Here is a 23,918-nt window from a genome sequence, read left to right on the forward strand (position 1 = left end):
GGAAGAGATCCCAATGATCCAGAAAACTGAAGCCCTCACTCCTGCACCATCTCTTTCACCACGTTAAGTTGCATTATCCTCCTATTTCTAAGCTCAATAGCACTGCGAATGTAACAATCCCGAGATCATGCCCCTGGAGATCCTATACCCAACCCTGCCTAACTCTCTAAACTCTCTTTGAGGGACCTCATCACTCTTCCTGTCCATATCATTGGTCCCTACATGGATTAAGACATCAGGCTGTTTATCCACCCTCTTCAGAATACTGTGAACTCGACCTGAGACATCCCAGATCCTGGGAAGCAATATACCATTGGGATTCTCGATCTTACCCATAGAACCTCTCATCTGCTCCTCTGACTCTGGAATCTCCTATCATTACAACTCACCTCTTCTCCTCCCTTCCCATCTTAGTTTTAAGGCCAGACTCCATACGAGAGACCTGACTGCCAAGGCTTGTCCCTGGTAGGTCGTCCCCCTCAACAGTATCCAAAAGAGTATATGTGTTATTGAGGGGAATGGCCACAGCGGTACCCTACACTGACTGGCTGTTCCCTTTCCCTCTCCTGACTGTTACCCAGCTACCTTTCTCCTGCCTCCTCGGTGTGATTGCATCCCTGTATCTTCTGTTTATCATCCCTTCCACCTCCTGAATGGTCTGGAGTTTATCCAATTCTAGCTTCAATTCCCTAATATGGTTTGTAAGGAGCTGCAGTTGGATGCACTTCTCACAGACGAAGTTATCAGGGACGCTGTTGGGTTCCATGACTATCCACCTACTGCAAGACGAGCATGTCCCTGCCTTGGCTGCCATTCCCATATATAAAGAAATGAGAAAAACCTGTCATTACCTATGCCTCCTTTACTATAAATAATATTAACTACTGTGCTATATTGATACGCAGCATTCTTTTCACATCATTTATAAAAGGTATCTGGCATTATCAACCTTTCATGCTGCAAGAGGCTTCTCTGATTCTCTGGCTCAGTGTGATAGATACCTCACAAAGTAACCAGGACTAAATGGATGTACCAGCTACAATAGTATAAATTAGATCACAAGATGCCAACGTAGAGAAAAAGGTAATAAAAGGGTAATAAAAATCACAGTTGCCGATAACGCAAGAAAAAGAGGGACATTTCAACCAACTATGCAGAGAGATCTTTTGGTGGTCCCAGACTCGCTTAGGATTAGGGTAATGATTAAGATAGCCAAATTGCTACCATATACATTGTTCAATGTACACATGCACCAAAATTCTTGCTTGTTGCAGCTGAACAGGTATTTTGTAAAACAAACAACTGCAATAGTACACTTAAGTGAACGATAAAGGATAATATGTACAAAATTAAATGGTGAGAGTAGTATGAGAAGGTTCAAGAGGCTGTTAACTGTTGGAAAAAAACTGTAACACTGGGTCTCAAAAATTGGGAAAAGATTCATGGGAATGTTGCCGGAGATGAATTGTAAAGAAAGGTTGGATAAGCTGGAACTTTTTTCCTTCCCTGGATCATGGGAGGCTAAGAAGGGGAGTTATAGAGGTTTGTAAAATTAACAGAGGCACAGATAAGCTAAATAGTCATAGTCTTTTTCCCAGAGTAGGTGAATCGAAAACTAGAGGGCATAGATATAAGGTGAGAAGGGTGAGATTTAAAAGGGACATGAGGGGCGTGGGTAGATGAAATGAGTTGCCGGAAAAAAAGTGGTAGAAGCAGGGACATTTGTAATATTGAAGATATAGTACATGATTAGGAAAGATGTGAAGGGACATGGGCTGAATGCAGGAAGTGGGACTAGCTTGGTTGGCTTCTGTGAACAAGTTGGGCTGAAGGGCCTGTTTCTGTGCTGTAAAACTCCTGACTAGTAGTTTTTGAATGTTTTTAAATATGAGGGACATGCTTGACAAGAAACAAAGTGAGAATGCTTGACTTGGCTGGCCATCAGTTGTTCTGTGGACTGTGCTTTGTCCTGTACAATGCCCATCGACATTACCCCCTCCCTGTTTTCACCCTAAATAGAACATGATGGCATTTGTACCTATTAGACTCTGCTTGCCTTTGAGGTCAGAGATTGCTTTAGTCGATAAGTTAACACTGACACATCTGTGAGTGCTAAGTTCATACTTAACATGTAGGTCACTGATTCATCCTGTCTTTGCCTAGAACAGCAGAATAGATTTGTCTAGGTAAAGTCAGTCAGAAAATATAAATGCAATATAAAAATGCTACCTCAAAGGAAAACCAGTCAAGATTTTAGATTTCTATAGAATTGTTCCATCAATAAAAAACCCCTTTCCTCCTTCTCTCTATATTTCTTTAAAGCAGATTACTTTGTTCCAATCCCCAGGGCTATCATCTGCAAGTCAAGGCCAACCACTTTGTCAACATGGTATGCAGCCATACCTCAGAATGCTATGATTATGCTCATCTGGGATTTACTTTTCTTAAACTGTTGTGTGTTTAATAACAGTATTTTTTTTTTTTTGCCTTGTGGTTACTCAATTATGTAAAGCTTTGAAGGCTGAAATAACATTTATTGAACTCTGAAGAATTCTTCTGAAGAATCAACAAGATTAGGAGTATCAAAATTGATAATAATTTTTCAGTAAATTTGTTTCTTTAATATATTCTATGCAAGAAAACTGCCCAGTAACAGTCTGTAGGCCCTTTTATAGAGAAAAAACATTCGACTGTGAAGGTGGATATTCTCCGCCCTCACGTCGCTGAACCTACCTCCATAAATGCTCGGTGCGCTGCTCCAAGACGCCAAAGTCGATCCTTCCTCAAGCTGGTCGCAGATGTGGAGCGGAGCGCTCTGCTTCTCTCCGTAAATGTACTGCTGCTGCAACCGGCTGGCTAGGGGTGGACTGATGACTTCATGATGACACCCAGGAGTAGCAGTAACACCACATAAGTGTTCGTGGTCGGAGTCCCTTGGCGTGCAGAAGAAGGATCGATGGCCGTCTTCGTTATCCATAATCCCAGAGTGGTTCCAGCTGCGTGGAAGATAATGGTAACGAAAACGGCCATATGTTTGACCTCATGGCAAAGGGCGGCTCTACTGCACCTCTCTTCCCGCCTCCCTCAGCTCCAGAGGACGGCTTCTGACGATGCACTCCATAAAAGTAGCCTTATGGGTCTTCTCCATAAAAGGTAAGCATCTTTTTTTTCTTCATTCAGCTGGCTGCAACATGAAGTTGCTCCATAAAAAAGGACTCCATAAATCAGTTAACTGATCTAAATTATAGGGACTGAAGTCTCACCTATTATCTTAGATCAATGCCATTCACATTTTAGATAAATATACTGCGGCGTATATCCCACAAAATAGATCAGAGCACACTTATAAACTTATATCCAACAGAGATAAACTGCAACAAATTCACTCATCATTCAGTTACTTTTTTTAACAACATTGTAACAATACATCTTTCCCTCGTTATTTCCCTTCCTAATTCAAGAATTCTGTCTGTCGACATTCATATGCAGATTGAATTTATGTTGAGGGTAGCTGTAGATAAATTATTTACTTCATAAACTTGACTATAAAACTTGTAGATTTGTTTCTCCATCAGCAAACGCATTCAAGATTCCCTTTGGTTTTGACAATTCCATACAACATAAATTGAAAGGCTCTTGGAGATATTGAAACCTTGCTTTGTTTTCCAAATATCAAATGATCTCAAGCTTTTTTTTAACATTCTAAGGTATGTTGTTATTAATGTATATTTTCAAGACTTAAATGCGAAATACTCAATTTCATGCCATTTTTGTGATTAGGTTAGGAATAAGGCACGACACTCATAATTTAATTGAAAAGTTATATCTTAAATGAAATGTAAAAAGCAGCAAATGCTGGAAATGAGAAATAAAAGGTAGTAAAGTGATGGAAACACCCAGCAGGTCAGACAGCATCTGTGGAGAGAGGAAGAAGGCTCTTCATCCTGACATGTTAACTTTTTGTCCCTTTCCACAGGTGTCGCTTGACTAGCTGAGTGCTTCCAATATCTTTTGATTTTAGTTTCTTGCCTTGTTCCAGAAAATTAAAGTGGTTTATTTTAGAACAGTTGTGTCGAGACTCTAGCTCAGATTTCAAATGGCAATCAACACATCCAAATGATAGGGGTGGAACATTAAAGGAAGTTTTGTCAACTGTATTGAAGATGCTGTTTAGACTATATCTGGAATACTAGGCACAGTTCTGGTTACCACGCCTACTGCACTGACCTTGAAAGAAGTGGAACACAGGTTCACTTGTGAAGTTTATTACAACAGGGGTGAGATTGCTTTATAATCTGTAAAATCAAACGTGTCCCTCTGTCATTATTTCAACAAAGAAAACAAGTGGATTTCAGCCATTTGCCAAATGAGTTTTGCTGTTAGTCACCTTGCATAGAGGCAAGGTGAAGGGAAGGAATACTGGAAACTGCTTGAACTAATCCAGAAATATCATTCTTCCCTCTTAACACAGAGATCTTCTGAAACAACATAACCAAAGAATTAATTCAGGACTAAATTAAGAACTGTAATCTCTTCTGCAAACATGCACCTTGAGAGTCTTGAATTTTCATGTAAAGTTTGTATCAAATGTAAAAGCACAATGCTGGAGAAATTCAGCAGGTCAGACAGTGGTACCTTGGTGAAGGGCTGAAGTCTGAAATGTTGGTAATTTGTCTTTATCTTTACCATATAAAGGACACTGTCTGACCTGCTGAATTTCTCCAGTATTGTGTTTTTACTTCAATCATGGTGTCTGTAAACTTTTGTATTTTACACCAAATGCTTAAGGTTCTTCCTGTTCTGGTATTTGTGTGAATGTTTCTTCTGTAATTCCTGCTGCATTAAGATTATTCCATGGCATTTTAAGAAACTGAAATAAAGAAGTGGTGACTTGATATTGACAGTGTTGAACTTGGCATGGAAACAGTTAAAAAAATTAACAGTGCCTCATTAGCTTCAAACTAAGTCAATATTTGTTGGTATTAACATCATGCTCCTAAACTTTAGAATGTTGCAATGATTTTAACCAGTAAACTTCCACTATGAAACTAGTGGTAACATTCTTGCTTTTAAGTCAGGAGGTGGTGATCCCAGTCCAAACACTTGGGAACATCAGTAATAACAAGCGAGTTTTGTTTTTACATAAGTCAGAAAATACACAAAAATGATCATGGGAACCATTCCTCCACAGAATTGTAATGAATGGTATCAAAAGTTAATAAGGTTAATAAAAAAGAACAATTGCTAGAAGTGGAGAGAGAAGAAACTGGTTCGTTCTGCCATGCCTAGGAACAAACATTTGAATATATCTTGGACTTTTGAATGCAATATTATGAAGCTCACTCATAGGTAGGGGATGTCCATAAACTGGTTGTTCATAAACCAGAGACAGCCTATAAATCCAGGCTGTCTCTCCAAAGCAGAACGAAGGGACTGCAGCTTTCTCAGTAATCATGTATTACAATTGAAAGTTAAAACTAGGGCTCCACACCCTCTAAGGAGGGATAAATTAATCCCAAGACCTGATGTTATAGAGCAAGAGAGTTATCCCCAGTGATAACAACAGAAAATGCTCGGAATAATCAATATATCAGCCAACCTTCCTGGAAAGAGCAGCAGAGTTTATGTTTCAAGTTGATGGCCTTTCATGGGATGTGACCCCCCCCCCCCCCACTCCACAAACACTCCAAGCTCATGACCTTGATTGACCCGTCCCAGCCACCTATCTGCCACCTGACTTGTCGGCTCCCATCACCTGACTTGTCGGCTCCCATCACCTGACTTGTCGGCTTCCATCACCTGACTTGTCGGCTCCCATCACCTGACTTGTCGGCTCCCATCACCTGACTTGTCGGCTCCCATCACCTGACTTGTCGGCTCCCATCACCTGACTTGTCGGCTCCCATCACCTGACTTGTCGGCTCCCATCACCTGACTTGTCGGCTCCCATCACCTGACTTGTCGGCTCCCATCACCTGACTTGTCGGCTCCCATCACCTGACTTGTCGGCTCCCATCACCTGACTTGTCGGCTCCCATCACCTGACTTGTCGGCTCCCATCACCTGACTTGTCGGCTCCCATCACCTGACTTGTCGGCTCCCATCACCTGACTTCTCAGCTCCCATCACCTGATTTTCAACTACCAATTGCACACTATGACTCAAGAACCCAACCCAATACCCAATCATACCCAGCCCCAGACTCAGGGCTCTTGACCACCATCTCCCTCACCCATCCCCTCATTCCTGACCCTCCAACCCATTTAATACATACTCCCTAATGTCAGACTACATCATTTCCTGAATGCTACCCTATCCTTTTTCGGCCTACAAATCTTTGCCTGCTGCCATTACTTATCAACCCAATCTCTGGCATTCCCCATCATTCTTTCACCTCTCTCCCCTTGTCCACGCCCATGGCCAGTTCTAAATTTATACGGATTGCTGGGGCTTGTGAAGCAAAGACCACTCCTGTTTTCTATCCCATCAGTGGAATGATTTCTTGGACCTGGTGCACCACTGAGTGTTCCCAAGATGAGCCTGAGGACAAAACACTCATTGACCTGCCACACAACAGTTATTTGTCATGCCTCTTTAGACAGTGACATAAGGCCGTGTTGATTTGGAGAAAAAAATAGATGTTGAAAATCTGGAATAAGAGAAGAAATACTCAGCTGATCATGCAGTATCTATACATAAAGAAGTAAGAGTTAATATTTCAAGTCTCTGACTTGAAGCATTAATTATTTATCTTTCCAGGGGTACTTCCTGACCTACATGCCTTTGGTCCTGAATAGTAGAAGTTCCTCATTATGTATATTCCAGAATACAAATTACTGGTAGTATAGTCTTGATTTCTAGCTGAAGTGTGGGATTCAAGATGTTGAGGTCTTGTGGACATTCCTGCCAACATTTCTACTCATTCTCTCCTCTTAGGTAGCACAAGAGTGAACCTAGTGAAGATCCCGTCGACTTCCTCCAGTCCTCGAGACACTGCATTGGCTGCAGTTATCTGCAGTGCATTAGCAATGGTTCTGCTCGCTCTTCTGATCCTCTGTATTATTTACTGCAAGAAACAATTGATGGAGAAAAATCCCAATTGTAAGTTTCTGACCTGAAATGATTCAGAGTGAGTACATTGGCTGGTGGGGAATGGGGTTGAACAGGCCAACCACAATATTTAATTCCTGATTTTTCGTAAGATAATGGATCTTGGGTAAGAGAAGGAAGGCAACTAGTTAATGTTGATAAAACATATCCTTACGAATCCTGCTCAACATTCTGAACAAATTGAACTGAGTAATATGTCAGTAGACCCTTTCAGTTCGCCTGAAACCTCCTCGTAAAGCCGCATAATCTCCCTCCCTCCCTTGCGGCTAAAGACATACTCACGTGAATGTGGCAGAAGCGCCTCCAAGGTGACGATGCCACCCCTCCGCCGGGAGGGATATCTGGCAGTGCCACGTTCAGCCGACGCACGTGAATGTGAGCGGCTGCCTGGGGACAAGCTAGTGATTCCATCAGTCCGCAACCCAACTCCCCACTACCTGACAGCCCTCTGCCCCACTGCCTGACATTCATCCTACCCCGCTGCCTGGCAGCCCTCCGCCCTGTTATGACAGCCCCCCCACTCCGTTATCTGACAGCTCCCCGCCCCACTACTTGACAGCCCCCCTGCTCCATTACCTGACAGCCCCCCACCCCGCTACCTGACAGCCCACCACCCGCTGTCTGACAGCCCTCCGCCCTGTTACGACAACCCCCCTGCTCCATTACTTGACAGATCCCCACCCCGCTGCCTGACAGCCCTCCGCCCTGCTGCCTGACAGCCCTCCGCCCCGCTGCCTGACAGCCCTCCACCCCGCTGCCTGACAGCCCTCCACCCCGCTGCCTGACAATCCCCTTGCCCTGCTGCCTGACAATCCCCGTGCCCTGCTGCCTGACATTCCCCATGCCCTGCTGCCTGACAGCCCTCCGCCCCGGTGCCTGACAGCCCTCCACCCCGCTGCTTGACAGCCCTCCGCCCTGCTGCCTGACATCCCCCCTGCCCCGCTGCCTGACAGCCCCCCATCCCGCTGCCTGACAGGCCTCAACCCCGCTGCCTTACAGCCCTCCACCCCGCTGCCTGACAATCCCTTTGCCCTGCTGCCTGACATTCCCCGTGCCCTGCTGCCTGATAGCCCTCCGCCCCGCTACCTGACAGCCCTCCACCCTGCTGCCTTACAGTTCTTCAACCCGCTGCCTGACAATCCCCTTGCCCTGTTGCCTGACATTCCCTATGCCCTGCTGCCTGACAGCACTCTGTCCCGCTGCCTGACATCCCCCATGCCCCGCTGCCTGACATCCCCCTGCCCCGCTGCCTGACATCCCCCTGCCCCGCTGCCTGACATCCCCCTGCCCCGCTGCCTGACATCCCCCCTGCCCCGCTGCCTGACATCCCCCCTGCCCCGCTGCCTGACATCCCCCACCCCACTGCCTAACATCTCCCCGGCCCCACTGCTTGACAGCCCTCTGCCCTGCTACCTGACATCCCCGCTGCCTGACAGCCCCTCATCCCGCTGCCTGACAGCCCCCCCATCCCGCTGCCTGACAGCCCCCCATCTCACTGCCTGAAAGCCCCCCCACCCCACTGCCTGACATCTCCCTGGCCCCACTGCTTGACAGCCCTCCGCCCCACTGCCTGACAGCCCCCAACCCCTTGCTGCCTGACATTCCCCTCGCCTTGCTGCCTGACAGCCCCCACCCCACTGCCTGACATTCCCCTCGCCTTGCTGCCTGACAGCCCCCACCCCACTGCCTGACATTCCCCTCGCCTTGCTGCCTGACAGCCCCCCCCCCCGCCCCACTATCTGACAGCCCCCCTGCCCTACTGAGGAGGGGGGCTGTCAGAACAGGGGCAACCGTCGGGGGACATCAGGACAGGGGCATCCAGCGAGGAACAGAGGGGCATGGGTGGTCAGCGGGGAACAGAGGGGCAGAGGCAGCTGGGGGAACACAGGGGCAGGGGCGTCCAGCAGGGGACTTGGGGGGGTGGCTGGCGTGTGCCATCACAGCCCGGCTGGCCGCCCCTCCACTGGAGCCACTCTCTGCAGCTCAAATCGCGGCATTGCAATGGCAATCATCCTTACCCATAATCCCCCACGGAGCTGGAACTGTTGTGGGAAACACACAGCGGTTCCACCTGCGTGGGGATTATGGGTAGGTAAGACGGCCATTGCTATGCCACATATTTATGATGGGTGGCGCCCCACCTCCATCAGACCTGGAGGCGCTACTAGGCGGCTCTGGATATGGATAGGCCCATTCGGGTGGACCAGGCAACGCTGCAAGCAGCCTTTTAAGGCTGCCACCTGAAAGGTGAGTCTACAGGTTAAGATCCCTTCCTGCCGCAGCCCTCATGGAGGAGAGTCCACCTGAAAGGGCTTGGTATAATCAAGTAGGCTACATACCTTTTGTGTTAGTCTTTCCTGCCACCAAGAAGGCAAGGGGAAACAATGGAAGTTGCTGAGACATTGGAAACTGTCCAGTAGTTCACAAATTGCCTCAATTTTTCAATCTTAATTATCCTCTTCTGATAATCTTCTGCAATAATAATAAGTCTGACTTCAGCCACTGAAAATCCTTACATGGCCTAAGGCTGACCAAACTAATTTTGCCCAGGTTAATGATCAATGTTGATTTCATCTTTTGGTACCAGTAGTTCCTATTTCAGGTAAATAACTTTGCAACTTTAACAAATAGGATGGCAGAAATGAAGTTATAGCAATCTAGCCACTATTATGTCAATCCATATTTTTGATAAAGTTTTAATTGTCTTTGCACTGTCGATTCATCTGGATAGATACATGAATATGAAGAGAATGGAGGGATGTGGATCACGTGTGGGCAGAAGAGATTTAATTTAATTTGGCATCGTTGACAGACCAGACTTCATGGACTGGAGGGCCTGTACCAGTGCAGTATTGTTCTATGTTCTAAGGCACTTAAAATCTCCTTATCATAGAGCAGAAATTCCATAAGATTGTCACAATGGTGGTCAGGTTGCTATAATTTCTGTTTGCTCTTCCATCTCTTGAGCTGTCAACATTGACCTGCTAACCTGTCCAAAATTAGTTTAGTCAGCTTTAGGCCATGTAATGATTTTCAATATTGCAAAGCAATATTGTAACAAGAGCTCTGAAGAGGGTGATTAATGTGTTTTTCCTGTACAATCATGCAGGGATCCTAAAAAGGGGAACAGGTGACATCGGCTGAGTTTATTCTTATCTATTTTAGTCCTCAGGGTTCTTTGATGTCATTATGATTTTAATATATCAGTGCAGTTAAATGATCCCATCATAAAGTGTGTAGTGAATGGATTAATTGGAAAATACATTTTATTTTCCAGTCTTTCATTTAGCAAAACAATTAACACTCTCTTTCAAGTAGGAAGACAAATAGAACCTCTTTTCATCACATGGACATATGCAATTGGATTTGAAACCACCCATAAACAGCAGCTAACTTCAAGCACAAAGATACAGTCCACACAAACACAAAAGTTTTATTATAGCGATGCAAAATTTGTTGTGTAATTTAAAGATTGATCTGGGAGGCAGATGACCTGTCTAACATAGTGATTGAGTCCAGGCCGAGAGAAGAGGACTCTTAAAAAAATTTTTATGAGGGGGAATCATGTGATGGAGTAGTGGCCGGTAGGGTAAAATCAGCCCTCTCCAGAAAAAAAGGAAAAAAAAGTTTAAAAAAAAAAGACAATGCTCAACAAATATAAAGTATAAGAAATAGAAGATAAAGTTGCAGAGAAGAGAAAGAAGAAGGCACCCAAGAAGGAAAAAGTAAAACAACGGGGGAAAAAGAAGAAAAGTCACCAGAAAAAAAAGGCCTTACCTGCACGAAGGAACAGGGAGCCACGGTACTGAAGAGCGCCCGATCTCCAATGTTGGTGCCGGCCCCACAGAGTCACAACCCCCCCAACCAGTGGACTGCAAAAATGGCTCTCTGAGCCAAACAAAAGTGCACGACTGCCCAATCAAAGGTAAAAAGAAACACCGACAGGAGGGGGCTCAGCTGAGGAGCGGGCAACCACTGCGCGACCAGCTGAGAAACGTCCAACACCAGGGCTCTCAGCTGGAAGATGAGGAAGGCAGCAGGAGAGGGAGTGAGGAACCAGACGAGGAAGAAAGTTGACGGGATGAAGGGCAAGAGGAACAGCAGCAGGAGGCCCGACAGATGAGCAGCTCAGGAGGGGAGGAACAACAACAAAAGGCCCAGCAAGAAGAGGCCCGACAAAGTGATAAAAGCAACTCAGGAGGAGAATCAGAAGAGACACAGATACAAAGAAGAGAAGAAGAAAACACAAACACAGATACAGAAGAAGAGGAAGAAGAAGACCAAGAGCTTCGCAGAGAAATAGATGGACAGAATATAGATAAAGCCTTTTTTGAAGAACAAATGAGAGCATTAAAAGAATGCTTGTCATTAGAATTTAGTGCATTAAAAGAAAAATGAAAAGGACAGAAGATAAAATGCAAAGTTTAGAACGGATCATGACAGAAATAGGGAAAAGATTAGAAAATGTGGAAGAACGAGAAACGGCTGTAGAAATGGAAGTAAATTACTTAAGAGGAAAATTGGAAGAAAGTAACAAAAAAAATTAAAAAGTCACAAGAGTTGTTATCTCAGAAAATTGATATGTTGGAAAATTATAGTAGGTGAAACAACATAAAAATAGTGGGCCTGAAGGAGGGTGAAGAAGACACAGATATGAAGAGAGAGAGATATAACGAAGGTGGTTTGCAGTTACCAAACTTTACAAATTATTATAGAGCCACACAATTAAGGTATTTATCAGACTTTTACCAGACAAGGGGAAAACCAGACTGGACTAAGACAGAACTTTATAAGTGGGATGAAAAGCTGGTGGAATATCAAAGCTCACCAGTATTGCATCATTTACTTAATATATGGAAGAAGATCCACTTTGAAAGGAAAAAAACGAATTACCAAATACCAAAATTGTTATTGACACAAAACCCATTAATCAATTTTACGATAGATAACCTTTCCTTTAGAGAATGAGAGAGAAAAGGAATCAAAAGAATAGAAAATTGTTTTTTGAAAAATAATTTATTAACATTTGAACAGTTGAAGTACAAATATGAAATAACCCATGGTACAATGTTTGCATATCACCAACTGAAAGCTTATTTAAAGGATAAATTGGGAAACAGATTGAGATTACCAGAAGGAAGCAGCTTTGAATATGTGATTACAGACACAATGATAATTAAAAGATTTATAACGAACTTGTACGTTAAGCTGCAAGAGAAGGAAAATGATGAAATAAGCTATAAACCTAAACAAAAGTGGGAAAAGGATTTAAACATAAAGATAAAAAATGAAACATGGGAAAAGTTATGTTCTGGAACTATGAAGATATACTGAACACGAGGTTATGCATGATACAGTATAATTGGTTATACAGGTTATATAATCACTCCTCAAAAATTAAAAGAATGGGATCCAACATTATCAGATAGATGTTTTCGCTGTAAGAAGGAAATGGGAACAACTATACATACAATTTGGGCATGTACGAAAGTGAATACGTTTTGGGAAGATCTAAATGGGATATTAAATAAAATCACAAAAAATAGCATACCAAAAAATCCAGAGATCTTTTAAGTAACATAAGAAGTAATTAATTAGGCCTCAAATTGGATAAAGGACAAAAAAGTGTATAATGTTAACTTGGAAAATGGAAGAGAGCCTGAGAATACAGCAATGGTACATGGAAATGAATAAATGTATTCTATTGGAAAAAAAACATAATTTTAAAAATAAAGTCACATTATTTGAACAAATTTGGGAACCATACATGGAACATAACAGAGAGAGCTTGTCTTGGACTTAAAATGATAAGAAGACAAAACTATTTGATTCAGTGTGTAAAAACAGATGACACATTTTTCTTGTTTATTTTTCATTGTGTGAAGACATTGTTTTATGGTTTTATTGTATTGTATATGTTGAATATTTATGGGTTTTGGAGGGGGGGGAGGGAGGGTAGGGGGGAAAAAAGGGAGAAAATGCCACTATGTATATTTAATGAGAAATGTTTGTATATATTTTGCTTGATATGGTTCACAGTGTGAAAAATAAAAAAATTATATTAAAAAAAGTTTGTCAGGAAGGAGGAATGTTTTCAATTAAGCCTGTCACTACATTTGAACAAAAATCTCAGTGAAATGACCAATCTCAAGTTATCAGCCATGTTCAGGAGGCTGATGCATATGGCATTGATATGCAGAAGGGATTGGAAAAATATGCAAACTGCCTGTAGTCAGCATGAGAATTTATTTCTAAATAATTGAAATGTACTGATTTAAAAGTTCTGAGAATTTTGGTTATGGAGATGCTTGTCCTTCTTTTAAATTCATTGATAAACATTCAAAATATGATGCTTATATCAGGGTTGAATTAACAATATTAATGTGCCCTTTACACAAAGGTCCAGCTCTTTGACACCATTAATGTTTGCATTAGAAACAAGGTGTTGATAAAGGGTGGGATTTTGGTATTTTTAAAATTTGTTTTTGGGTTATATACCATGTATATAACTCATATTATGTATTAATTGTTTTATTAACAGTTTCAAAATTTTAAATGAAATTTTTTTAAAAGAAACAAAGCTGAAGTTTGACCCATTTCTAATGTCTGTTAATATTTGGCTTTTGTAGAAAAGCTTTTTTTGATAAGCTCTGAAGGGTCTCTCTTTTCTTCTCTCTTGGTAGAGCAGTGGTGCCTTTGTGTGTCTTTACAGGGAAGCAGATGCGAGGAAAGTTGGTGCATTTATGTACATGACAATTAAGGAACCTTGACGCTAGTTCCAGTCATGAAAGAAGATTTGTAGTTTGAGCCTTTCTTTCTTGAAACGCTGCTTCTGTTGGTCTGAAAAACTGAGCACTGGAAAGATGCAGCTGATAAATCGGTGTCACCAAACTATAATTGGGCCCCTAATAGAGGGTGAGGGCTACTGAAACAGTAAGTAGAGAAGTAGTAAAATCTGCACAAAAATTGCCATGCTTTTAATTTTGCGATTTCTTCCCTTCAAAGGGTCAATGAGACTACAGGATCCTCAAGTAAATAGAGCAGAGTTGTCATCAGTTGACAGGCACAGGATTAATCTGAATCCACACCGAACTTGTGCATACTGTCAGCAAAGTCCAGGACAGTCTTGTGGTAAGTGTGGGAAAAATATGCCCTTGTGGTATGAGAGGGAGCACAGACACATCCAATGAAGTGGTTCCCCCTAATTATACTTCTTAACTGCTTTAAAACAGCAAGTTTCATTTCAGATGTAGTGTAAGATGGCCGCCCCAGAGAGTAGGACTTGTTTTCTCGCATCATTCATATGACAAGTTTGCTCTTCTTCATTTCAATTTGATGGCGTAAATGTAGCATGTGTTTATTTCTTCATGGTTTTAGTAAACCTAATTTAAGACTGCAATTTAATACATAGTAATCCAAATTAAATGCATGTAATTCTCTGAAAGCTTGATAGAACATTTGCACTCTGTCATTTGAACCCCATGTCTCAGTTGAGTGTGTTTAAGATACAATGACAGTAGAAGACAGTTCTGTAAAGCATTTTGTTTCACCTTAAAATTAAATTTGGGAGCTAATGGTCCACTTATAGTGACTCCCTGTAGATTAGTGTTCTTAGCTGTCTCTGAAGTTTTACAGATACAGCCCAACATGTCAGCCCTGTCAAGAGTAACCTTTGGGTAACCGGGGACTGAGTCATCCACGCAGACCAAAGAACTATTTTCAAGTCATCTTATCTATAGATCGGGGTGACGATCGCTTGCCCCCTGTCAATTATATCATCAAAGGGCAAATGAGAGAGAGAATATAATTTTATCTGTGATTAATTATTTAAAGATGGTAAAAAGAGAAGCCATTTCAATAATGCAACAAGAGGGAAGGCAACAGATATTTCAGAGAGAAAAGCAAGAAATCAAAGTGGATTTAAAACACTGCGGTAATGCTGTGTAAACATGGCCTGGTAGTGACTGAAGTGGTGGAGTGCATACATTCATCCTTCATCTAGATCATTCTTGTCAGAAGATGAATTTTGTGAGAATGTTGAGAAGAGTATTTTGGATAGTTTTCTGGATTTGACTCTGAAGCAGGAAATGCTAGAGATCGCTGCAGTTCATGAGCTGCACAACATCGCAATTTGTATATGATTGTCCAGTGTATGAAATGTTATCTGAAGTTCTAGATTTAGAAGAGTAAATTTCATGTAACAGGCAGCGACTGTCCAAGGACCAGTGTGCAGACTGGGCACATGTTAATGGATAAAATGACGTGAATATCAGTGGGATGTACTAAGAAAAATGACAATGCAGTACAGAACCTGTCTTAGCTCTGCGTGCCAGAAAATGTAGTCACAGCTGACTGAAGATAGGAGATGAAAGTTAAAAGTACACAATATGCAAAGACAAGTACAGATCCTGCTAAAGATACAAAACTGTAAGTACTGTAGAATGAAAATATGGAGGGAAAAACTGTCACAAGATAGTTTAGAATTATATTAAGAGGAACATTGTAAGTGTTGGACTCTGGCTTTAACTTACTCTTAATTTAGTCTATGTGTAGTCTGAGTCCAGCGCGTTCTTTGAATGAAGTGATAGGAGAAGGTATTCGGTTCAACAGTCAATTTATTACACAGCACAAGAATAAAACTTAACAGAGCTCTGGGTCAGTCTGTTAGTTCATAGGTCACCTGCCAGTGAGCTACTCCCCGAGACTGACCCCTATTGTCCAGTTGGCACAGTTTATATAGGTCAATCTTATCACACAGAACAAAAGTTGTTTTCCCTGCTAGATCTTTTTGCATAAGGATTATCACAAGTCATCTCCTGTTTTGCAGATTTCTGGGGTGTAGCATTCCCATGTTAATCCTCCAGGCCAGACTATCCTGTTGTTTAGATCTGAAATTAATTCATCCCCAGATATTTCTAATCACCATTCGGTCCCTGTCTGGCCAATTTCTGCTGTTCTCTTTAACACCTCCTCGTGCCTTAATCTTCCTCCTAGACTGGTTTTCCATTCCCTTTGATTCTTGCGGGCCATTCTTTGTTCTGATCTGGCCTGTGTCTCCTGTGCTACTTCCCACCTCCTTCAGTTGAGCATTCCTCCTAAATCGTTTTATGCATATCCTCTCCCTGTATCTTGGGAGCAGCCAATTTTGTTCAGCCAACTTTGCTCCATGCTGTGACAGCCACTTAGCCACATTCCTCTTTCCCTGACTCATGCAGTACAAATAAACTTATTGATTAATCATTTATTTCATACTGTTTTAACCCCTAGATTCCAACATAAGCTTGGAAACAGACAACATGGATACTGTGGTCCCGTCTTCTGTCTATTGCCTCTGCAATCCTAGCACTTTTTCTTTTAGGTCCTGTTCATTTGGTTCCATCTTGCTGTTTTGATGATACCTGCAGCCTGGAATGCAGTAGTGATGGCTCCTTCCCTCCAAGAGCAACAGAGCACCTTAAAAGGTAAATGTAAGAAGTGTCTCCGTAATCGTGTCAGACAGCAATCTGCTGAATTAGCTATAACAAATTCTCGGATGCCTGTCTACATTTTGTTATATAAAGTACACTGTTATGACCTGCTGAGTTTCTCCAGCGTTGTGTTTTTATAACAAATTCTCACACAGTGCACCCAGGCAACATTTTTTTTCAGTCCTCCTGTTTTAACATTTTAATTCATGTAGTCGGGTCTCTCTGTTTCTTGCCTATTTACCCATTGTTACCCATTGTCTGCTCTCTCCTATTGATTCCTGTGTTTTCAATTTTTTTTTGGCTTTGTTTCTCTTTTCACTAACCTATTGTTGGAATGTTATTGCCTCATGGTAGGAAGGGTGGAGTCACCTGATTCAGCATATGGCGGAAGTATAAGCAAAAATGGATAACAAAAATAGGGGGAAAGGCAAGAATTCTTTCTGTATGCATTCACGAAAGAAAGAGAGTGGGCCAGCTTTTCTCTTTCACATTGGGAAACCAAATGCAAATTGGGTGTCCACCCTGTCCTGTGCATTGGCACTTCCATATCAGTCAGTGATGGGACTAGTCAGAATGCTTTCCATTGTACATCTGTAGAACTTTGCAAGAGTCTTTCGTGACATACCAAATCTCCTCAAACCCCTAATGAAGTATAGCTGCTGGTAAACCTTTTTCATAATTGCATCAACATAGAGGCCCCAGGATCTTTAGAGAAATTGACACCCAAGAACTTGAAATCTTAACCTTTTCCACTGTTGACCCCTTGATGAGGATTCATTTGTGTTCTCCTGATTTCCCCGTCCTAAAGTTCTGAATCTCTGCTGTTGTTCTATTTTTCTCACTAATACGACTGGTTGACTTCTACAAGACATCCCTTTGGCAACCCTGGCCTCACTCTATTGCAGACATCCCCTTTCCCTTATCCATCCCATTACACCTTCGCTGCGACTAAAGACTAACTTTTTGCTTTTTTGCCCAATTCTGACATGTTAACTCTGTTTCTCCATTCGCAGGTGCTCCTTAACCTGCTGAGAATTTTCAATTTTCAACATCTTCAGGTTTTTGATTCTCATTTACTAATGCATAATATGTTGTACTTTACTCAGAAACTTCATGTTCTGGCTCTCAGAGAACAGAGGCAGGTGTTGATTCCCTGCACTGTTGAGTAACTAGCTGTGGCCATAAATCAAGAAAACATCTTCAGCAACTTAATTATATCAGATAGTCTTTTTGTAACTACATTGTTAATTGTGCATGGAGTTCCCAGGTTACAAATGTCCGACTTACGAACAACTCGTACTTACTGTAATGGATTTGTGTTAATATTAATCTTTAAAGTTAATTAATAGAATTATATATATTTTTAGTGAAGAAATTGTGGGCTAGAACAGGGTCACACAGAGACACGCAGTTGTACTCCGAGAAAAAGATCATTTTGGAGTCCACGTGTCTTGAAAAACAGAGCTGTAAAAACTGAAGTGGCTTCTTAATTGAAACTCAAGAACAATGGGTGTTTGCTTAAAAACGTTTGTGTGTACACACAGTATTCTGCTGGCAGCTGTTCAAACAAGCAAATTCTTCCTTGAGTGACCTGCGCAGAGAATCCAGAGTCATATCCACATAATTTTCGGCAGAGATGAGGTCAGATGCTTTTAGCATATGGATGTCAACTGTCTTTGAAGGGTCAGGCTGTCTGCCATGATTTGTGCTTTTGGAGAAATGAAGCAAAATCAGTGATGATGCCATGTCACATGTTTTTTGGAAAAGATATTACTGAAAACAGAAAAATTTTGAAATCAGAAGGAAGTTAACCATCCTGTGGAAGACAGGATTGAAGATACAGTAACCAGAAAGGTGCTATTACATGTTACTCCTAATACAGAGTGGCTTTTTAAGGAGGAAGACCACTTCTGACTGTCTCTTTAAGATGAAGGGGGCAGCCTGATAGTGTCCATGGAAATGGTCACTTTTGATTAAGAAAGAGAAATTGATCTTGCATTTGAAACATAACCATTTTTAGATGGGTATCATCATGGAAGAAAATAGCCACATTGCTGTCTCTTTGGAAAAGAGGGCAGATTCATCGTGTGGGACACAGATTCCAAAATCTCCATGCAAGAGAGAGAAAATTGTTTGTATGAAGAAACATTGCTTTGTAAACAATTCAACAAAAGAAATTTGTGAGTATAAAGAGGACTGATGACTTTCGAAATACTTCATTATTGCTTTTTTAGTAACAATTTAAAAGAAATCTGATGCCTCACACTTATTCCATAATTGCTTTTAAACAGCAGGAAAAACTGAGTTTCAACTCAAAAGCTTTCTGAGACTGAACTTTAAAATTATCTCTTCAAAATCAAGCTTAAACTGTAATGGTTTGAGTTTTAACACATATGTGCATAGAGGGGATAAGTTAGAGTTTAGTGTTGAGTTAAGAAGTAATGTTATTAATAGTCATTAATAAAAATGATTGTTTTGAAAACACCATTGTCTTGGTAATTACCATTACTGCTGATCTAGTTTGTAACACAATCAAATAGTGCCCTCAATTCGCGCACGCGCATAATGTTACCTCACGAATGCCCCTTTTGGTATGCAAGACGTCGATGGAATGAGAGTAAGTGTTAACTTTTAATCACGATCTTTTTTCTTTTTTTTCTATCTAAACTGTTTTAAGAACTATTTCCTTAATGTTTTTTACAGTACTAAGACAAACATTTGACTAACTGATGGTGAATAAGAACTGTATGTAATTGTTCCAACTTATCTACAAATTCGACTTAAAGACGGGCATTGGAATAGATCTCGTTCGTAACCTGGGGACTCCCTGTAACATGTTTTTTTTTGTCTTCCCTAGGAACAAAGATTGTGGTCGAGACATACTGCCTTCTCTCCTTGATGTCTTCACCCCATCATTTGATAGCAATGCCTCAGAAGCTTGGCCTCTAATGCAAGACTCTAACTGTAGTGACACTAGTTCTTTTTGTGAATCTCTGCACCCACCAGAAATTGAAACATCTCCAGATCATGCTACCGCCTTTAGCTCAAACTTAGCAACCCCAGCGATCCCACCTTTGGATACATGCATGAAGGAAGAGAATCAACCTGAGTCATTTTGTCTGCAACCTGTTTCAGTTGAGACAGATGGAACTAATACAGAGGGCAGAAAACAAGAAGGTGCAGAACATCTTGGAGATCGCTCATCACTAAACTACGAAGACCAAGAGCAGAACCAAATGGAGTGCAATCCTGAGCAAGTTCTAAATGAAGATAACAGGGTAAGGCATAAAAATTTATACCACCAATATTTCATTTGAATCTTCATCGTCAGAATAATGCTGTGCAGGCAAACCTCAGTAAATTTGAAAATTAATTACTTTGTATTACTTACTGAAGGTAGAATCATTTGTTACACTTCCATCAAAAGAGCCTGAGCAGGTTAGGTCTTTATTTTAGAACAGTGGTTCTCAACCTTTTCCTTTCCACTCACATACCACTTTAAGTAATCCCTTTGCCATCGGTGCTCTGTGATTAGTAAGGGATTGCTTAAGGTGGGATGTGAGTGGGAAGGGAAGGTTGAAAATCACTGCTCTAGACCCAATTGTTACTGAAATATTTTGGTTGAGAAAAATTGTCATTGGCCCATTTCCTTTGGAGTTATGAAACTGTGCACATAATGAGTCAATTAGGTACGATTAAAACAGTGGTTTTCCAACTTATTCTGTCCAACTGCAGTGCCTACACATATCTGCCAAACATGTGCCAGGACTTTCCGTGCCCAAATTGGCTTGACCATTCATTGTCGAACACACACTAATGGTGTCAAGGTCTTCATCAACGACAATTCAGGAATCTGATGGCAGCAGGGAAGAAGCTGTACTTTTGCTGCTTAGTGCTCGTCTTCAGGCTCCTGTACCTTTTTCCCAATTATAGCAGAGTGAAGAGGCTGCTTTCTTAAAGACGCTGCCTCTTGTAGATGTCCTCGATGAAGTGAAGACTGTTGCCCTTGATGTTGCAGACCGAGTTAACAACCCTCTGGAGCTTTCTATCATCCTGAATGTTGGCACCTTCACACCAGACAGTGATGCAATCAGCTAGAATGCTCTCCACAGTTTTCAGTGACATACCAAATCACCTCAAACTCCTCACAAAGTATACCTGCTGATGAACCTTCTTCATGATTGCATCGACATGGAGGCTGCAGGGCAACTCCTCGGAGATGTTGACTCCCGCTGCTGACCTCTCAATGACCACTGGTTTCCTCCTGAAGTCGACTTTCATCTCCTAGGTTTTGCTAACATTGAGTGCAAGGTTGTTGTGAGACCAGCTGATCTACCTCCTATACGCTTCCTCATTGCCATTTGTGATTCTGGTGACAACGGTGGTGTCATTGGCAGATTTGTAGATAGCATTTGAATTGTGCCTGGCCACACATTCATGGGTGTAGAGTGAGTAGAGCAGTGGGCTAAGCACGCATCCTTGAGGTGCGTCTGTGTTGCAACATTTATCTGCTTTTGAAATGTTTTGAGTATTAATGCCAGTTTACTCTGACAAAGTAATTACTGACAAAGTAAAGTAGCAGTTTGAGATGTCACTTGCTGATAAAAAATGGTAAAGATGGATTCTGCCAGTTTAAAATCTGAATTTGATATCCAACTGGACATAATTTTTTGTATTAGAAAGAACTTACCCCATCTGAAGCACTGGAAGTATCCTGAAGTGCCTGTTTCCTTCCTGACGCATTCCCATATTCCATATAGAAAAAGGAATATTATTTAAACTATATTTACTTTGTGAAAATAGAAAAAGCCAATAAATATTATGAGTGTCACTAGCAATAGCTAGGTTTTATACGGGTTTTAAATTATTTAATCATATCACACGGTGTATATATTTGAGTTCTGAACACCAGTGAGGTTATCATGTTACCAATCACATAAGTATTTCCTCTAATAGCATTTGACAGGTTGAAGCTTGATTATTGTTTCTAACTTTGAGGAAATCAAATTACCTCTATTTGGGTGTCATGGAATTATTGGAGAATTCTGTATGAAGTTCTTTAAAGTGAAATTTGGGATAAGTATCTAACAAAATGATGAGTGATGAATTTTATTCCAAAACCCAGACATGGCATTTAATCATTTTTGCAGTGTACAAGTTTAGGCAAAGTATTTGTTCAACTATATGTGTACACCTTCAGATCCTTTGATGCACCAGACCTTTTTTGTTTGTTTGCCAGGCAAGCTCAGCATTAATAACCATCTCTAATTGCTCTTGAAAAGGGGCCTTCTTGAATCACTGCAGTCCTTTTGATGAAGCAACGCTTGCAGTGATGCCTCAAGGCTGTGTGACACTGATCATTGGAGCATTTTCTCCTGGTGTCGACCCAGGTCAGCACGATGCCAAATCCATCGAATGTTGCGTTGATGTCACGAGAAAAGATATCGAACATCTGTCATTTTTAACCATCTCACCCATTGCTCAGCTGCTAACAACTCTCACGTCTACAGACTTGATATCAAAGATATAAGATGATGAAACATTGCAATATAGGGAAGGCATTGTCCTGTCAGGTGCTTTTAGGTTAACATCAAAGATTCCAGGACACCAGTTTGGAGCAGAGTGGGAAAGATGCAGTGTAGTCTGTCCAGTATCCATCCCTTAAGCAAGACCATTCAAAATAGATTATCATGTTTCCTGCATCATTGCCTACTCCTCAGATGTATTTAATGGATGTAAAGAGCATAGGTTGTGAAAGACACAAGTTAAATATGTTTGTTTAATTATATTGTTAGTATTGCTATGGAACCTTTTTAAAATGTACAAGTGTTGATTGTTAGCACAAAAAGGAGGATTTTCAAAATTAAAAAGCCAAAGAAAAAGAATCAAAAATACTGTCAACTGTTGAATAATGAAGCTTTTTTTTTCATTTAAGATAATAATTCATCGATGTTTACTTATCCTTACTAGTAACTTTATTTTCCCAGGACTGACCATAGAATACGCCTCGTTGATGCCAGAGGAGTGTTGCAGTTTTGATCCTTCTTTGTTGACTCTCAAACTGAAGAATATCCCAGCGGGGCTCAAACTTTCAAGAGGATTCATTTTTCCTGCCAAGCAATGGCAAATGTGCACCACTTCAGCTTCTTCACAGACAGAAACCTCAGCCAATTAAATATATTTTAAGCAGCAGTATATTTTTTACCGTTTCTGATTTACTCTGTTCTGGCATGCTGTTCAAAGCTCTTGTAAGGAATGTTTATGACTGCAAAGGTGAAAATGAAGAACTGTCAAAACATCTTTGTGCTTAAACTGCTGAAGGGTTTCTAAAGACAAGTGACGAGTGATCCCTGGTTCAGAAAGTAACCAGTGGGATAAAGAATACTTCACGATTGGCTCTTCCACGTGAATTTGCGGCATTAACGACTGTAGCCACTAACACTGTCTGCAGTGGATTACAGACACTGTTCCACCAACTGAGTTTTGATTTATTAGGTATCCAGTTATAAATCTTTGTTAGTAAAATTTTAGGAAATATGGTTGTACCCTTTAATTTTCATTTAGAAAATTGGCACTGTACAGAATTTCTTATGCATTAATATTTTAAAATGAAGATGGCTGTTCACAATGTGCTTTACCTCTGCCATTCTAATGCATCAGTGTATTCTGAAGGAAATATTTCATGAAAATAACTTAATAAGAATATGTTTATCCTCTTTTAGAAGGAGTTGAAATTGAATGATCTGCTAGTGCATGAAATATTGGAAGGTAGTGGGGTGGGATTGAATGTTGTTTATGTACATGCTGAGAATGGCCAGAAGATATCTTTGTTTATTATACAATGTTCCACTTCTTTTCAAAAGGTTAGATGAATTTCAGTCAGATCATTTTACATGAGAGATGATGATTTCATTTATAAATACAAGATAAACATTGGCATTCTAAAACTTGGTTTAAAATATTAGTTAACAAAATGCTTCTATGTAGAGTAGACTTCAAGGTATACTTTTTTTGCTAAGACTACAAACACAATAAAACCACCAATTTCAAAGCGTGTTTTCCTCGTCCATCTTTAAGCCATGATGGATCTTAAATGATGTTTATATTGTTTGTTATACAGGTGCCCAACTTTTATCCAGGATTCCAAACACCAGCAACCTCCAAAAACCAGCACTTTTGTCGGTACTGAAAACGCCTGACCACCTCGCTCCTAGCCCCCTGGCCTCAGCCATCTCCCCCACCCAGCCCCCAGCCACCCTCCGATGTCCATCGGTCGCCCAACCTCCCCGCCCCAGGCCATTCATTGGTTGCCCGAAGGTTGCCCCCTGCCTCTGGCCATCC

General features: G+C 41.3%; 1 protein-coding gene across 1 annotated transcript in view; it reads left to right on the forward strand.

Annotated features, from left to right (window-relative positions):
- tnfrsf19 (tumor necrosis factor receptor superfamily, member 19) overlaps positions 1 to 23,628 on the forward strand; it is a 72,751-nt gene extending 49,123 nt beyond the window's left edge. Inside the window, exons 6-10 of the mRNA XM_069891406.1 lie at positions 6,937 to 7,101; positions 14,116 to 14,241; positions 16,469 to 16,571; positions 19,435 to 19,855; positions 22,565 to 23,628. Coding sequence (XP_069747507.1) covers positions 6,937 to 7,101; positions 14,116 to 14,241; positions 16,469 to 16,571; positions 19,435 to 19,855; positions 22,565 to 22,570 — 821 coding nt within the window. The 3' untranslated portion in view covers positions 22,571 to 23,628. The remainder of the gene's footprint in view (positions 1 to 6,936; positions 7,102 to 14,115; positions 14,242 to 16,468; positions 16,572 to 19,434; positions 19,856 to 22,564) is intronic.
- The last annotated feature ends 290 nt before the right edge of the window (positions 23,629 to 23,918 follow it).

This window comes from Narcine bancroftii, chromosome 7 (genome assembly GCF_036971445.1).
Source record: "Narcine bancroftii isolate sNarBan1 chromosome 7, sNarBan1.hap1, whole genome shotgun sequence".
Taxonomy (NCBI): domain Eukaryota; kingdom Metazoa; phylum Chordata; class Chondrichthyes; order Torpediniformes; family Narcinidae; genus Narcine; species Narcine bancroftii.